Below are 17,655 nucleotides of genomic sequence, written 5' to 3'. Positions count from 1 at the left end.
TTTATATACATACGTGTGCTTTGTGCACTTCTATGTAGAAAAGGATACTCTGATCCTGAAGGTATGTTCTGGTCAGGACCCCAGAATGGAGCCGATTCAGCTGTATACGCATCTTCCCACTGAGAGCCAAGAGAACACGAGGGGACTTTTTCCCTGCCCTGGTTCTAAGGCATCAGAATCCAAGGCTCTGGTCCTAGCATGAGCTTTGGGGACTTCAGCGGAAACCTCGGATTTGGTCACAGCCTGTGTCACCCACTGACAGTCCCTGTATCCCATGAAGGAGCATCCCTGGGGCACACGGGCTGCTGCTCTACATTACATGGTTCTCTAGTCAGTATGCACCCAGTAGAAGATGAGCATTGACCGTGGTGGGGAGGATATCAGTTGTCACTGCAGCTGCTGCTGCTATGTGCCTGCCACTGCACCACAGGCAGAAACAAAGGCCAGTTCCTGCCTTGCCTGGGGTAGTGGGAGGGCCCTTTGGCTGCTAGGGCATCTCAAGCAATGAAAAACTGCTGCTGTTTTCCCATCGGCCGTTTCTGACATACTTTGATGTGGTTCAGTGCTACGGGAGGGTGTGCTTTTTGTTGTTTTTTCCTTGCTGTTTTTAAACCTTCCATTACTGCATAGCTAGTGTTCAATGGCATTAGAATCTTTTCAGGAACATCAGTTCTGATAGCTGCAGAGTACTGTAATGTGTCAAATCGTCACTTATCTGTCACTTGCTGTGGAGCAAGAGGACATTTCCCACGGTTACAAATTCAGCTGCCACAAAATCTTAAAGTACATTTTTTATCTTCTGTATTATTAGTAGCAATTATTATTAATATTTTTGATAAAATCCAGGTCCTCACAAATACTAACAAATACTTGTCTTACATCCTCAACCCTTTAACAGATTTTGAACTGCCCATAACATATATATATATATATATATATATATATATATATATACACAAAATTTTATATATAATTTCTGGCATTTAACAATTAAGGTATTAGGAGAGAAAAGTGTATCATACTCCATTTCCAAGCAAAACCTCTCCAAAATGACGAACACAAAGGGAAAGAGGAGAGGTACCCGAGGTACCTGGTATATGTTCTCTAGGCCTTTGAGGAAACACGGAGTTGTTCCTTTGGCCACATACATGAGAATCTACAAAAAGGGTGATACTGTAGACATCAAGGGAATGGGCACTGTTCAAAAAGGAATGCCCCATAAATGTTACCACGACAAAACCGGAAGAGTCTACAACGTCACCCAGCCCGCTGTGGGCATCATTGTAAACAAGCAAGTTAAGGGCAAGATGCTGGCCGAGAGGATCAATGTGTGGATTGAGCATATCAAGCACTCGAAGAGCAGAGACAGCTTCCTGAAGCGGGTGAAGGAGAAGGATCAGAAGAAAAAGGAAGCCGAGGAGAAGGGCCCCTGGGTTCACCTGAAGGGGCTGCCTGCGCCACGCAGAGAAGCACGCTGTGTGAGGAATAATGGAAACAAGCCGGTGCTGCTGGAGCCCATTCCATACGAATTCATGGCCTAATGTACAGAAAAGAAATAAAGGACCAGGACTGCACGGGTTAAAAAAAAAAAAGGTATTCTCATTAACTTTTGCTTATCAAAGTTTAAACTGGGATGCCTCAGAACTTCTACATCATTCCTGCAAGAACTTCCACACAGGGCGTACTTACCTCCTTTACAGACTTGCAAGTAGCTCCATAGTCCATCAATAGCAGATGGGCCATTGTCACAGCTTTCTTAAGAGCATCCTCATGCCCTGGTGTGAGTATCTACCCCGGTTCGGGGGAGGGGTAAAAAAAGAGGAGAAGGAGAAAAAGAGCGCAGGACCCTCTCCGCCTTAACCCCGCCCCCTCCCAGCCCACCTCAAGCTGCCGCACCAGGAGCAAGAAGAGAGAGCGACCCTGCCAGAGATCCGCGTGTCCCACCCAAACAGACCCCCTTTATAAAACCAGAGCAGGGATAATAATGACACTTCTATTTGTATTGGCAACAGCTCTTTGTGACCAGGCCTCCAGCTCTCTTACCCTCTGAACGGCTCAGTGCATCAATTCTGCCCCTGTGTTGGTGTAGAGAACAGTCCACTAGGCTCTGCTTGCTCACTGACAACAGCTTTCCTGTTTCCCGAATGTCCGTCCTTCTAGGGGCACAGAAGCACTAAAAGCCCAGCAACCATTATGAACTCTGAAGAGGGAGTGGAAAGGCTATCGTCCACAGAGCCAACGGGAACAACAACAATCCTTCAACAGCAGGTCACGTGTTTGAGTTCTTTAAAGGGAAGGGGCAAGCTGTGTGTCCCTCCGTGAAGCGGGGATGACAGCGCCATCTTGGCTTCCCTATGGACAGGAAGAGTATGAGAGTCATACCTGATCCATTACTGGAGTCTTGTGGCTTTTCTCTCTCCAGTCTGCCGATCTGGGAACTTCTTCCTGTAGAGATTCCCGGAATACTCCCTGCCTGTGCTTCTGGTTTTGAAATCTGTTCTTGAACAGGCATGATTCTTCAGTGTTCTTCAAGGAAGAACAAATAAATCATTAAGGGAGTGTGTGTGTGTGTGTGTGTGCGTATGTGTGTGTGGTTAAGAAAGCTGAGAGTTGGCTCAGTGGTTAAGAGCACTGACTGCTCTTCCAAAGGTCCCGAGTTCAAATCCCAGCAACCACATGGTGGCTCACACCCATCTGTAATGAGATCTGATGCCCTCTTCTGGGGTGTCTGAAGACAGCTACAGTGTACTTATATAAAATAAATAAATCTTAAAAAGAAAAAAGCTGAGGAGAAAGGCAGTATTGAGGCGTCCATGTCTCACTAACATGTCTCTAGAGGTGTTCACCTCCATGGTGAAGCTATGCTTCTCTTTGGAGTGTTCTCCATTATTTAATTGGATCATTTTCCACACGGCTCTCCTCTTTTACCACAAGGCTCTCCTCTGTTCTTCTTCACTCTAGAAGCATAGAACCAGCAGGGTGTATTTCCCCTGAAAAACCCAATCTAAGCTCACCAAGTGGTCCTGAAGCCATGAATGAAGGGGACTCCTGGCTGGGGATGACTGTTCACTTCTGGAAGCCATTCTGGAGGCGACAGACAATAGGGATTTTTGTGTACACTGTGCTCAATTAGGCTATGTCTTGGGGAAATCTGTCTCTTAAAACCTACACTGTGGTTATGGTCTCCCCACAGCAAGAATATTCTCACTGGGGTCCTGCTGGACAGTTTCCATGTGACCAGCTGGACTGTATGTTCTTCCGTGTCTCATCTTCTCCTTGTGCCACTAAGCATCAAAACTGGAATCAAACACTGGAGCAGCTGAGGCTACCTCCAAGCCAATGACAATCAAGCTGAGAACAGGACTCATGTCTTAAGGATCTTAGAGGAAAGAACAATGAGGGCCTGATTAGACCAACACTACTAATCATTCTCTTGTATCTAGCCAAGAAATCAAGGCTACTAAGGCTTAGCAGCAACAGCCCATGAAGCCTCAACCCTACACAAGAACTACAAGCAACTAAAGAATGTGGAGCATAGGAGAAATAGTTGTGCCCAAGGAAGAGCACACCAATTGGTTAGCTCGCCAAAGGTTAAGTCCTGAAAAGATATATACATGTAGCATTATACAGACTAAGCAGGGTGTATATATTTATATACACACACACACACTATATCTATATCTATATATCATACATACATACACACACACATATGTATGTAACAAGAGTGGGGGAAAAAAAGACCATGAATTTGAAAGGGTCCAAGAAAGGGTCTATATGGGAGGGCTTGGAGGGAGGAAAGGGAAACTTCAAATGATGTAAATAGATTACAATCTCAAAGAATAAAAAGATGTAATTAAAAGCCTTTGGTCTCAGAAGAAAACAACCACTGCAGCAGCAACAACAAATACACAAACCCAGAACTTGCCCCAGACCCCTCCCACCTCCTACATACCCAAGTCTGTTTTCTTGGCCCCCTCTCTTAAGAAAAAGGAACAAGAAACAAAAACAAAGCAAGACCCCCCCCCCCAAAATAATAAACAAAAACAGGCAGGCAAAAGACTAATAAGACAAAAAACTTGTCAGAACAAAGCAAAACAAAAATAAAAAGTCAATTAAAAAATAGCAATGAGTTCATTCTGTGACTCCTGAGTTTGGAGCTAGTGCTAGAATGTGGTTGATATACACAATGGCGCACCACTGGAGAGAACCGATGTTCCCTCTGCCAGGCAGTATCCACTGCACCTAGCCTTTTGGTTAGGGCTGGAACCCCTGTTCGCTTCACACTGTCCTGCAAATGCTTTTTCAGAGAACAGGAAGTTTCCCGATGGAGGGGGTGCAAGAAGAGGGCATCATCGAAGCCTCACATGTAGGAGTCCAACTTCCTGTCTGACCCTGACAGAATTACACATGTCCGGACCCCTGTGTGGTTGGGAGGCCTCCCTGGATCCCCCATTCACTCTCTCCCATTGGTTCCACTGGCAGGGTTGGGGCACACAGTTTTGTTCCTAGTGGTCTGATAGACTCTGTCCCTGGAAGGATCCCCTCCTCAAATCCCTCTTCTCATCCTTCCTCACTGGGGTTTGGGAAGCTTACCTGAGGCGACATCACTGCACAGATGGAATCTTGCAATCTTGACTCTGATACCTGGCCTCTGGCTTTCACATCACAGATTTACAGGCTGTTCAGCCTGATTCTCCCCATTCCTGCATTGCAATTTGCTATCACAGCTGATGGGTGTGGCCTCTGAATTCCCTGTGTCCCTGGGTGTGGTGTTTCTTGGTTCCAATCTGTCCCAGTATGCTGTTATGTGGGGTGGGATAGAAGACTTTGGCCTTCACCCTCCTGTTGTTCTCTTGTCCAGGTGATGTCCTCTGCCGGGTGAAGACCCGGTAAGAAGGGTTCTCTTCAGATGCTGGCATCTTGATATTAGTTACCCAACCCCCATTGCTTTAGGACAGCAGTACACCACAGACTAAGACATCTCTAGGTGCTGCATGGGAGTGGAGCCAGTCTGCATTTGCTCTTGTACATCTGGATATTTCCTTCATATAATATCATCGCAATGACACTGAGATGTCACACCATAAACGTTTTAATTTTTTAGGCTGAATAACAATATTCATTTTTTGTAGACACCATATTTTATCTATTCCTTGATAAAAACATTATTAAAAGTACTGCCATCAACACTGACATTCAAGTAATGGTAGTTGTGCTTTCAATTCTTATACATATTCACTCAAAAGTGAGGGTCCTGGGTAAACCATTCATCATTCTCTCTCTCTCTCTCTCTCTCTCTCTCTCTCTCACACACACACACACACACACACTCTCTCTCTCTCTCTCTCTCTCTCTCTCTCTCTCTCTCTCTCTCTCTCTCTCTCTCTCCCCCCACCCCGGGCTTTTTGAGATGGGCTTTCCTCTTTGTACTGGCTAGTTTTGTGTGTCAACTGGACATAAGCTGGAGTTATCACAGAGAAAGGAGCCTCCCTTGAGGAGATGCCTCCATGAGATCCAGCTGTGAGGCATTTTCTCAATTAGTGATCAAGGTTGAAGGGCCCAGTGTGGGTGATGTCATCTCTGAGCCGATAGTCCCTGGGTTCTATAAGAAAGCAAGCTGAGCAAGCCAGGGGAAGCAATTCAGTAAGCAGCATTCCTCCGTACCTTCTGCATCAATCAGCTCCTGCCTCCAATTTCCTGCCTCTTGTGAGTTCCAGTCCTGACTTAAAGAGCAGTGTGGAAGTGTAAGCTGAATAAACCCTTTCCTCCCCAACTTGCTTCTTGGCCATGATGTTTTGTGCAGGAATAGAAAGTCTGACTAAGACAGTCTGTGTAACAGGCCTGGCTGTTCTGGAACATGCTTTGTAGACCAGGCTAGCCTGCAACTCAGAGATCCATCTGACACTGCCTCCCAAGTGCTGGGATTAAGGGCGTGTGCCATCACACCCAGGTACTTTTTTTTCTGTTCTTAAAGGTGGATGCTGCCCCACCCACCCTGCATATCTGTAATCACCTCAGGCACATTGGTTTTTTTGTTTTCCCAGCTCTTTTCCTTACTTCTTATCTTATTGTGATTCTAATTTGTCCATCCCTAGTGATCAACGATTCCGAGTGTCTTCTCTGCAGACAAGAGCTTGATATTTAGCATGAAGAACTCTCTCTTGCTTTGGGGCTTTGCCATTTAACTGGGCTGTTTTGTTTGGTCTTTATGGAGTCCTTTGCACCTTCTAGATTTTAGCTCTTCGTTAGACTTGTGACTGATAACTGTATTTTTCCCTCTGATCATTTGTTTTCCTCTTATACCAAATGCAATAAGGTTTCTACTTTTCATTACTGCCATGTTTGAAAATCACCATCATAACCCATCTCATGAAATATTTCTCTTATGTTTTCTTCTATCTGTTTTATAGTTCAATTAAAAAATGCAGTGTGTGTGTGTGTGTGTTTGGGAGGAGCACACATGCACCTTTGTAGGTCAGAGGACCATTTGCAGAAGTCTGTTCTCTCATTCCACCCTGCAGATTCTGAGAACTGAACTCAGGCAATCAGGCAGGTAACAAGTGCCTTTATCCACTGAGCCCACTGCAGTTCTATGGCTCATGTGTAGGTGTTGGTTCCACTAAAGTAATGTCACTATATGTTATAGGCTAATGGTAAACCCCATTTGTTCCACGTGGATAACTGGATTTCCTGGCACCATTGCTGGAAATAATGTACTTTCCCTACTAAATTACTTCATCAAGCACTGGAAGAATCTTAAAAATAATTCATACCAACACTGTTTTATTTTTTTATTTTTGATTTGGGTATTTATTTCATTTACATTTCCAATGCTATCCCAAAAGTCCCCCACACGCTCCCCCACCCACTCCCACTTCTTGGCCCTGGCATTCCCCTGTACTGAAGCATATAAAGTTTGCATGACCAATGGGCCTCTCTTTCCACTGATGGCCGACTAGGCCATCTTCTGATTCATATGCAGCTAGAGACACGAGCTCCTCGGGGGTGGGGGAGTTAGTTCATATTGTTGTTCCACCTATAGGATTGCAGATCCCTTTAGCTCCTTGGGTACTTTCTCTAGCTCCTCCATTGGGGGCCCTGTGATCCATCCAATAGCTGACTGTGAGCATCCACTTCTGTGTTTGCTAGGCCCCGGCATAGTCTCACAAGAGACAGCTATATCTGGGTCCTTTCAGCAAAATCTTGCTAGTGTATGCAATGGTGTCAGCGTTTGGAAGCTGATTATGGGATGGATCCCCGGATATGGCAGTCTCTAGATGGTCCATCCTTTCGTCTCAGCTCCAAACATTGTCTCTGTAACTCCTTCCATGGGTGTTTTAAGAAGGGGCAAAGTGTCCACACTTTGGTCTTTGTTCTTTTTGTGTTTCATGCGTTTAGCAAATTGTATCTTATATCTTGGGTATTCTAAGTTTCTGGGCTAATATCCACTTATCAGTGAGTACCTATTGTGAGAGTTCCTTTGTGATTGGGTTACCTCACTCTGGATGATGCCCTCCAGGTCCATCCATTTTCCTAGGAATCTCATAAATTCATTCTTTTTAATAGCTGAGTAGTACTCCATTGTGTAAATGTACCACATTTTCTGTATCCATTCCAACACTGTTTTAAAACCATGGAAGATAAAGAAACTCTTCCTCCCACACTTTGTGTCCGGAGTTAAGGGGCTGTGAACTCACAGTACACTGTATATGACCGGAAGAAGATTGTCTCTGGGAAGGCACCAGAGTCAGCCAAGTCCATCAAGGCAGCAGGTCTCCATTCCTGCTCTAGAAGACAATTACCTTTGCCCCTGGGCTTCATCCCCCTAAATGGTGGAAGCTTTGCCGCTGCGATAGCACCATCCCTGACCGGGCAGATGCTGTGTACAGAGACTGCTACTCTCAACAGTGCTCTCTCTGTTTGTAGAACAGCGATGTGAACACATTGAGTAATTCCTGGACTCTTTTCTACTGAGTAAATCTTGACCATGAAATGTCTAAATGTAGGAAGGAGGAGGGACTATTCCAGCAAAGGAGTAGAAGATATACTTGTGCCAGGCCATTGAAATGCCTACAGATACAAAATGCATTGAAGTATTCTAGGGAGGCCATGGTGCTATGTTTGGTCCTGTCTGCTTGTCTATGCCCAGCTGTAGATTTTGATGTCTGCTAATTATAAACAGATGCATATTAGTGAGTCACTACTCTCAGGTGGTGTGGCATGAGTGTTTCTTTCAAATTCATCCATGTTTACCTTCCTTTGAACCTCAGTTGTTCCATGTTGGGCCACAGATCACCACACTAATCCCATGTTCATAGCCAGGGACACAGATAATGGCACATGTGTTTAAGTCAGGTTATAGATCAGCATCCTGGTTCAGGAGATAGCAGGGAGCCAACCTGTGGGGCTGATTTCCACCTTCTCAGACTCATCCCAGGTCTGTGGCTCCAAAACCCTCCTCCAGGTCTCAGTTTCTCTTTCTCAGATTTGACCTGTGCTGCTTGCCACCATCTGAGTTCTCCTACAGAAAAGAACATCATACCAGCAGAAACCCCATCTGAGTGTGAAGCTCATGAGTGCCTGGTGCCTTCTTTTCTATGACCTGTGCATCCCACAATGAACTCTTGTGGGTGCTTTTGACAGTTGAGCAATGGGATGGAAGGAAGAGCAGCTTCTAGTGTGTTAGTTCTACAAAGTAGAAATGGGTTCCTCCTTAGACCCTGTAAAGTTGGGGCAAAGCCTGGGACTCCAGGTCTTCTGAGTCTGATTTGGGGACAGTTATATTGAGAGCAGGAAGCAGCAACCTTCCCTGAGCAGGTGGGAAGAGGGGCAAGGTGCAGGAGAAAGAAGGTCATCTCCCAGAGTGGAGTCAGTGATTCTGCAGAACTTCAAAGCTTGTTCTGAGCTCCTTGGTTTTGTTTAGGAGGGGATCATGGGAGATGCCTATGATCAATGCAAGTATCCTTTGCCCCCTTCCCTTCATTTCCCTTGAGGCAGGATCTCACCCTGTCTCTAGGTTGCCCTTGTGATCAATTAAATGCTCAGTGCTAGGATTGCAGTGTAAGGTGAGCATACAGCACTGTGCCTGGAAGCAGTCTTTCAAAAACATGGCTCAGACATGTGTTTAGAGTTGGTGGATGAATGAGCCCCACTGTTTGAATAACTGATTTTTGAAATAAGGATTTTTATCTGTGAGGGATTAAAAGTCTAATAATGCATAGGTTGAAAGAAGGCAGAATCTTGTCTGCTCTAAATGGCCAAAGGAAGATACTTCCCTGAGGTATAGGGCAACATGATATCCTAGATGCTGGTGGCACCAGGTAGGTGTCCAGGCAGCCTGTCTTCAAAGATTACACTTGAGAAGACTCTAGCCAAGCTCCTGAGTCTTCTGCTGGTTCTGCCTGTGCTCTTCCCTGTAACACCAGGTTTAGCAAAATCTGTTGATGTCAGCTAACCAAAACCTGTATTCTGAACACTGTTTGTTGCTTCATATCTGATCAGGTTCTTGCTCGTTCCTCACTATGCCCTAGGTGACATCTGCTCACTCTGCTATGTTTGCAGCAAGAATCTTGGTAGAGCGGTTTGTCCAGAATCCTCCTTACCTCTGAGGTTTCACTGTGTGCTCCCCTGCCTCTGAGCCATGTTCATGCTGTATTCTGATTTAAGCCTATCTTCCTCTTCAGGTCCAAGGTATCATTGCAATGATGCTCATTATGGTTAAAGGACATTGATAACTCTCTTCCTTAGTAGTCCTTAAATCTGTTCTTTCTTGTTTTATCATGACAGCAGGTGAGCTGGAATACAAGCAAAGAGAACAGCTTTGGGGATTCTTGGACTTTGACCTTCTGATGACCTCTGGGCTAACATTTGTTATACTTCTATAATCTTCAGTCTTGAGATGATGATAATGTCAATGATGATAATGATGTTTTTTGCAAAGCAAAATGATACAGACAGATTGGGGATTGATGTAAGGGAAGGGTGAAAGTCATGCCCTCCAGCTCAGCTAAGATCTGCTCACAGAGAGGTTCACTTTAGTTACTTTATCCCTTCAGAAAGCTACCCCATGCTGCACTTACCTGATTCTGCACCTTCCACAGATGTGACCACCCTCACATATACCACGGGCACCAAGGAGGACAACCATCTCTCAGAGACTGTGTCTGATGTAGGGTCCCAATAAGTTGCATCCCAAGAACTACATACAAAAGCAGCTTCCAGGGAAAAGAATGCATTTTATGAGCTTTCCAAGTAGGATTTTTGTCTTTGTTTTGGAACCAGTTTTCACAGTGTAGCCCTGGCTTCATGAAACTATGTAGATTTGGCGTTGAATTCACAGAGATCTGCCTCTTTGCCTCTTCTGTTCTGAGACTGATGGGGTGCCCCATCGTGTCCCACTTCGTAGGGCAGTTTTGATGGAGATTGGGGTCTGAGGCTCAAATGGGCTCATGGAGTAGCCTGTGCAACTGTTCACACTGGTACCTGGAGCTACTGTCCACTGAGCTCCTCACATCATCACTGCCCTCACTATCAAGGCATTTCCCATAATGCTTTAGTTTTCATGAGTACTACCAGGTCCTCAGAGAAATGTTTCATCTCTGGAAATAATACCCTGTTCTCATGCAATACCATGTCAGGTGTGTGTGAGCCCGAATCTTAGTGGCATAAAGATCTTACATGTATTCAACTCTTATATATGGACATAGATGCCTTTTAACCTGTGCACTCCTTTCTTTGCTGGCATGGCATTTCCCCACAGATGTTCAGCACACAGCATGAAGATTTTGGTGAGTTTTTGTATCCTCACTGTGCCCTTGTCATCTCTCTGTTTCTGAGACATTTTCATCTCCCCCCCCCCCAAAGAACCTCTGCATTTGTGAATCATGGTTAGCTGTAGTTCTTAACTCCATGGGCACTGTCTATATTTAGTGTGTATGAATGTGTCTATTCTGTATGTTTCATAGAAAAACAACATAAAACACATAATCATTTTTTTTGCCTTTTAGAGCTTAGCAGAATGCTTCTGAGACTAACCCAATTGTAACACTTACCAGAATCTATTTTTAATATTCATTCTTCATCTATTCTCCAGTGGTGGACAGTGGCCTGCTTCTCTGAAGTAAAGTGAAGGGTGAGGGGAGTTGTTAAATTGTATTTAAATTTGTTAAATCAACAATACAAGGTTGATTTAATTTTAACCACCCCTCATAATAACTGTATGAAGGAGGAGTTAGTGACCAATGTGTAGTTGCAAAACAATAGGCAAATTAGTTGTACACCACTGTGCAAGTAATTTGGATACTGTGTGTTTCCCATCTGCCATAGAGAAATACAAATAATGTCTTGCTTATCCCCTGCATGGAATACACCAGGAGTTAAGTAAGGCAAAGCTGGACTCAGATTGGTTGTTACTGAGATGACGTGGTGTGGACATAGGTGAGATGCTCTGGGTTGATGCAGAGCAGGGAGAATGAAGACACTGGTCTGGAGGTCTAGTCTTGGGGCAAAGGACTCCATCTTACTTTCCAAACAGTAAGTAGCCCCAAAATAAGAATGCAGGCTCTGCCTGTGAACTGAGCTGGCCTTGTTCTGGTATCACAGAAGGCTCTTTCACAAGACGCTTTCTTAGACACATCTGCTTCTCCAGAAGCCCTAAGCAGGCTCTGTTGATTATTAGTTCCTGTTTGCTTCTATCACTAGAAGGAATTTTTAAAACGATATATAAAAAAAAACAAGGGGCAATGAAATGAGCAAGAAAATGGTATTGGTTCCGATTTCCACCTAAAATCCCTCTTACAAAGGGCTATCACACAGCAACTGCAGAACAGTGTTTTATAATTTCACATGGTTTTTCTCAGAATTATCTTTCTCCATTTCTTTTATTTTCCTCTCCCTCCTCCCACCCACCTTTTTCTTTCTTTCTTTCTTTCTTTCTTTCTTTCTTTCTTTCTTTCTTAGAAACAAAACTTGGTTGATTATAGAGTTTTTTATACAAGATGCAGCAGACTGGACAGTAATTGAAGTATTGCCTCCCTCCTTAGAATTCCATTGGGAAACTTTTAACCTATGGATTTATTTTAATATGCCAACAAATGAAATAAGCTATTGCTAATTAAAAGTCAAAATAAATATTAGTTCCATCTAACACAGATGAGCTGGACCCTAAGGGACTTAATGGAGAGACTATATATATTCCTTCGTGGAGATAATACATTTTACTTGAATAAATAGTGTGGGCATGCTGGTTAGTTTTCTGTCAATTTGACACAAGCACAAGTCATCCGTAAAGAGGAAAGCTTGACTATGCAAATGCCTCCAACAGACTGGACTGTAGGCAGGTCTATGGGACACTTTCTTGACTAATGATTGATGTGGGAGGGCCCAGCCCACTCTAGGTGACACCACCCCTTGTCAGGTTGTCCTGAGTAGCATAGGACAAGGCTGAGAAAGCCATATTTTTAAAGTTTGAAAATTAATGTTGACTATTTACCAGGAAACATTAAGTACAGTCACATATTTAAAAACACAGAAGGCTCAGCCTTCAGCACTGAGTCTGAGTCAGATCCCAGAACAGCATGCATCATATAATAGTCTTAAAGGCTCTATCTATGAAGCTAGTAAACACTTGCCTGTTTATTCATAAAGAAAACCCAGAAGACTGTGTTAACAGTGACATCGGTAATGGGAGGAAGTGGGGTCTGAGTTGAAAATGTTGGCTTTCAGTGTCACTTGATTTTGATGTTATTCTGTATTATTTGAAGTGGTTTTAGTGAAAATTGCTACAATAACAAAACAAATGGTAAACAAAGTCATCTAGTTCAACCTCTCACTGGTCAGGAGAGGGGTAAAAACCCCTTCCTTCATTTCAGTCACCAGCCCCTCCCCCACTGTCAACTTCTTCCAAACCCTCCAAGAATTCATTGTGGCATCTCCGTATATGCAAACAACTGGAAAGGGCTCATGTGTGGAGAGGACTTTTTTTTTTTTGTGTGTGTTTGTCTTTGTTTTTAATATAATTTTTTTTCCAAGTTTTACTTATTTTATTTTGTGTGTGAGTGTTTTGTACACGTGTGCCCCCCACCATGTGTGCCTGGTGCCCTTGGAAGTCAGAAGAAGTCAATGGGTCCCCTGGGACTGGAGTTACGGATGGTCATGGCTCACCGTGTAAACTCAGATCTTCTGCAAGAGCAACAAGCATTCTTGACTACTGAGCCGCCTCTCTCTCTCTCTCTCTCTCTCTCTCTCTCTCTCTCTCTCTCTCTCTCTCGTGGAGAGGACTTTTTAATGTTCTGTTTGTAAAATGATACTGCATCATAAATCTTCTTGGCTATTTCATTCCCTGAAATTGTTGTGCCCTCTTCCTTCAGGCCCAACACTTCTCCTGAAATTCAAAGAAATATATATAGTAATTTCTTTGAATAATAAAATATGTACACAAAATGGCCGAGTGAGGTGAAGAGATGGCTTTGTTCTGATATGCTTGAGAAGGGGGTGAAGGGCCAGCCCCCAATCAGTGGCACAGTGCACAGTGCCATCTCACTACCCAGAATGGCAAGCAATTTAAACTTTGAAAATTTGTGTGGATTAAATTTCAAGAATTCTCATTTTTCATCATTCTTTCTACCGTGGCTGATGGTGAGGCCATAAAGTCTGGAAAGAACTCTGAGGAAGGCGGAATATCAACCTTAAGATTGAAGGAGCTTCCCACCTCTCCCCTAGAACAGCACCCCACTACTTCTTCACACTCAATTGCACCTGACTAAGAGAAACCACCACAACAGAAGGAAGCACCGCCAGTCTTTTAAACGCAAGTTTTATAGAAATTCTGTACATCTTGTAAAAAAAAAAAATTAAAATTCAGAACTCACTGATACAAAGCTGCTCACGGCAGCAGATTGGCAGTCACATTTAACTGGAGTAGAATGTTCCAGAATGCACACCAAAGGGTGGACTTTCAGTGACTCAGCTACCATTCCCCACAGAGCAGAGGCTGGCTGGCCTGTGAAGGGGGACGCCCTCCTCTGTACATGCAGCTCATTCCTTCCTTGCTGTCCGGCAGCTCACACGGTGGGGTAGATGGCATAGGTAGCAATCCCACAGTTGTTGTCCCTGTCTTTGGCCATCTTTATGTAGCCATCCATGCCCCAGTCTTCACCCCAGCTGGAAGAAGAGCCATGTTTGCCATTTAGGAGAAAGAACACGGTGCGGCAGACACATTCCTTTAACTCTCTTTGAAACACAGAGACAGAGGCTACACTTAACAGACAGGATGAGGCAAGGCAGAGCCTCAGCTGCTGGATACCCCATTGCCTCACACATGATTGTGAGTCAAAGAAGAGATCCACCCACGTTTGGATCACAACTAGAAATGCAGTGGTTCAAATTCCTTCTTAACACTCACCCAAAACGGTCAGATTCTTATCGCTACCCTAAAACTTCTGTATTCAAATTATATGGGGTAAATTGCTAAAACTTGTACACAGATACCACCTGAACACTGAACTTTCCCTTTACTGTTTCAATCATGAGTGATCTTGGTTATTTATACCTGTTCTTGACCAGCCAATACTTCCTGCCATCTGATTCTTCACCATAGCCAACCACCAGGACAGCATGATCCAGATTAGTGCTGCTACAGTCTGGTTCATAGTACGTACCTGGAAGGTAAAATCAAAGCCGAATGAGAGGCTCCCGTGACCCTACAGTGTCTGCTGTCACCATCAATAACAGAAACATTTTTAATTTTGGGGCAAGGACACACCACAGACAGGACTGAACTGGTGTTAGTGAGGCTTGGGATATCAGCTCTTATGTAACACAATGGAAGTAAAGGTTAGCATAAGTCCTCGGGAAAACACTTGCTTGGATAGATGTAAGAAACCCTAACATGCTGGAATCAAGAGGCTCCCCTAAAACTGAATTGGAAATTGGAATATCTATTATAAAAATTAAAAATATTAAAAATATTAAAAATACGGCATCTGAACAAAACTCAATAAAATTAAAACGCATAAAACCTGATTTTGTAGTTTAAAAATGCAATGGATACATGTTCATGGGTGTGTGTTTAATTAATGTTAAGTGAAAATAACACATGTGAATCTTGCTCCCGTTGAATGTCGTATCTTCAAGTCAAAATTTTTACATACCAAAAAGTTACCAAATTCACAGGCCTCGGTGGAAGCACAACTGTTAACTGTTGTGTATGATTAGTGGAAGAAGCCATACTTACCACCTCTGTAGAACCTGAAGGAGTGGTGATGAGTGTCAATTCCAACTGAGACGGGCCCCACACTGGCCACAGCATTCATCAGGGCATCTTCGCTCAATGGGACTTTCACAAAGCCTGTGACGTTAGCTGCAGAGTACTTGGGATCGTACCTGCAGGGTCCATCCTTTGAAGGACAAAGATTTGAAAAAGTCACGGTTACTGCCATCCCCCTCCTGGGGAACACTCAGAACTACACTCAGCTGAGCTGCCATCACACAGGTGACTCAGAATTTGCTGCGGAGGATCTCCAAGTGTATGTGTCTATAAAATGTCATCGGATGTGAAAATCTGATTGATTTGAGTGGCTGCTAGAAACTAGCTTGAGTGACACATCATGGATGTTCCTATTAATAATAACTTTCCACAGTGGAGAATTCTGTACTGTTTGTGGAATGGTTTGCATTAGCTCCACGTGAGCAGAAGCATGGGCAGCTACGTGGAAACTACAGAAATCAGATCAGAATGAAAAGGCTCTGCCCCTTTAATGGCAACACTTGGGACTTATTAGGATGGATTCTACTATATATAAAAGCAAGCTCTGAGGACTTTGGAGTTTGTTCTGCTTTCTAAACCTGGTCAGGAAAAACACCTTAGGGTTTTTACCTACCCAGGCTTCATACGCGTAGGACTCCCTTGTGTCCAGGCCTCTGTTTTCCTTCACATACTGGAAGGCAAGCTCCATCAAGCCACCATCACAACCTACGTTGCCATAGGACCAGGAGCAGTCCACTAGGTTCTGTTCACTCAGAGGGACCAGTTTGCCTGTTTTTCTGAAAATTTGTCCTTCCAAGGAACCAACTGCACTAAAAGCCCAACAAGCACCGCAATGACCCTAAGAAGAAAGAAAAGGCTGTCACCCCCACACACACAAAAAATAATACAGGTGTTTGATAGCAGTGCACATGACCCAAAAATTCCACAAGCAATGAACTGTATGGAGCTCCACCATCAGCAAGCCAAGGTTGGTATTTCCTTCCTGGCTTCCTGGTGGACAGGGATACCTGGAATGTGTTATATGTCCTACCTGGTCTTTTACAGGAGTCACATAGCCATGATCTCTCCAATCAACAGACTTGGGGACATCACCCAGCAAGGGCTCCCGGAAGATGGTCATCTCCTTGTGCCCCATGCTTTGAAAGCCAGTCATCAATTCTCTGAATTCTGTATTGGTCTTCAAGAAAAGGTAAGCAAATCATTGCAAATGGAGAGATGACTTACAATGAACTGGAGAGGAAGGACCATGTTCTGCAATCCACATCACCCTCACCAAATCACCAAAGGCGTTCATCTCCAAGTTGAAGCTGTGCTTCCCCTTTAGATAGTCTTCGTTGTGCAGGCCGATCATCTTCATGTTGTTCTCCCACACTGCTCTCTTCTGTCCTTCTTCATTCTGGAAGAGATACAGTGTGTGGTCTTTCTACTTCAAGCCCAGCCTTAGTTCCCTCAGTGGGCTTGCTGCTACAGCCAACAAGAACCAAGGGTATCTGTCTACCTCTGGAAGTCATAACCCAGGCCATGTGGCATCAAGGTGGTTTGCCACCAGTGTTCATAAAACCTGCCATGTGGGCAGGCCTGGGAGGAACTGCTTCCACAATATAAAGTCTAATCTTGCCACAGCAAGGACCACTGTCTCTGTGTTGCCCCTGGACATGTCCCTGGTACCAACCATGTTGTAAGTTTTCTTGTGTTTTGTCTTCCATTCCTCCCATACAGCATCCAAACTGGGATTGTGTGCTGGAGCAGCTGAGACCACCCCTAAGCACAGGGTGGCCAGGAGGAAAACTGGAGTCATACTTTCAAACCCTAGAGATTATGAAGAAATGAGATTCTGGTCATGGAAATTCTTCAATAAACTCTTATTTCTACATAAGTTGTTAAGTTCACTATGGTAGAATAAGAGTTTTTAAACCATCTTTCAGTGTTTGTTGACATGGCTAAGAATGACATTGGCTTGTAGCACACCTGCAAAAAAAATGTCAGAAGTCAAACAGAATGAAGAGCAGCTCTGGAGGGCTCCAGAATTTAGATGATGTGTGAACTGTGCACTTAGCTCACGACAGGGTTTGGATCCACCCGTGTTTCAGAAATTTCAAGCAACAACTAACTTCTTAAGTATTCAGAGTTTATCTGGGTTTATTCCACTGATATCCATGTCTCATATGTACACAATGTGATCCCCCAGTACAAAGGGATCTGCAAGACTTGGTGGGGTGATCACAAGACATCTTTTTCTTGGATAGTGTACACCAAGAGACAGAATATGCCTCTGCTCTCTCTCTCTCTCTCTCTCTCTCTCTCTCTCTCTCTCTCTCTCTCTCTCTCTCTCTCTCTCTTTTTCTTTCTTCCTGAAATCTTTCTGGAATGTTGCCTCTAGAAAACCT

At 44.1% G+C, this 17,655-nt stretch overlaps 1 protein-coding gene and 1 pseudogene across 1 annotated transcript; one reads left to right on the top strand and one right to left on the bottom strand.

Moving 5' to 3' along the window:
* The first annotated feature begins 1,049 nt into the window (after nucleotides 1-1,049).
* Nucleotides 1,050-1,541, top strand: LOC110307776 (large ribosomal subunit protein eL21 pseudogene; annotated as a pseudogene).
* Nucleotides 1,542-14,063: 12,522 nt separating this feature from the next.
* Nucleotides 14,064-17,066, bottom strand: LOC110308190 (procathepsin L-like). The gene is made up of 7 exons (XM_021180579.2): nucleotides 16,941-17,066; nucleotides 16,542-16,664; nucleotides 16,299-16,445; nucleotides 15,882-16,106; nucleotides 15,236-15,398; nucleotides 14,552-14,660; nucleotides 14,064-14,163 (listed from the first exon to the last, which is right to left on the bottom strand). The coding sequence occupies exons 1-7, from the start codon at nucleotides 17,064-17,066 to the stop codon at nucleotides 14,064-14,066; spliced, it is 993 nt and encodes a 330-aa protein (XP_021036238.1).
* Between the last annotated feature and the right edge of the window lie 589 nt (nucleotides 17,067-17,655).

Source organism: Mus caroli, unplaced genomic scaffold (genome assembly GCF_978045245.1).
Source record: "Mus caroli unplaced genomic scaffold, Mus_caroli_1 scaffold_15, whole genome shotgun sequence".
Classification (NCBI taxonomy): Eukaryota; Metazoa; Chordata; class Mammalia; order Rodentia; family Muridae; genus Mus; species Mus caroli.
Note: the sequence above shows the minus strand (reverse complement) of the source record. Positions and strands in the feature narration are given on the sequence as shown.

Excerpts from the sequence above, each read along its gene's own strand:
- LOC110308190 (XM_021180579.2), bottom strand. The coding sequence starts at position 17,066 with ATGACTCCAGTTTTCCTCCTGGCCACCCTGTGCTTAGGGGTGGTCTCA. Across the intron at positions 16,665-16,940 it reads ACAAGAAAACTTACAACATG|AATGAAGAAGGACAGAAGAG; the intron begins GTTGGTACCAGG and ends TATCTCTTCCAG. Across the intron at positions 15,399-15,881 it reads CCTACGCGTATGAAGCCTGG|GATGGACCCTGCAGGTACGA; the intron begins GTAGGTAAAAAC and ends TGTCCTTCAAAG.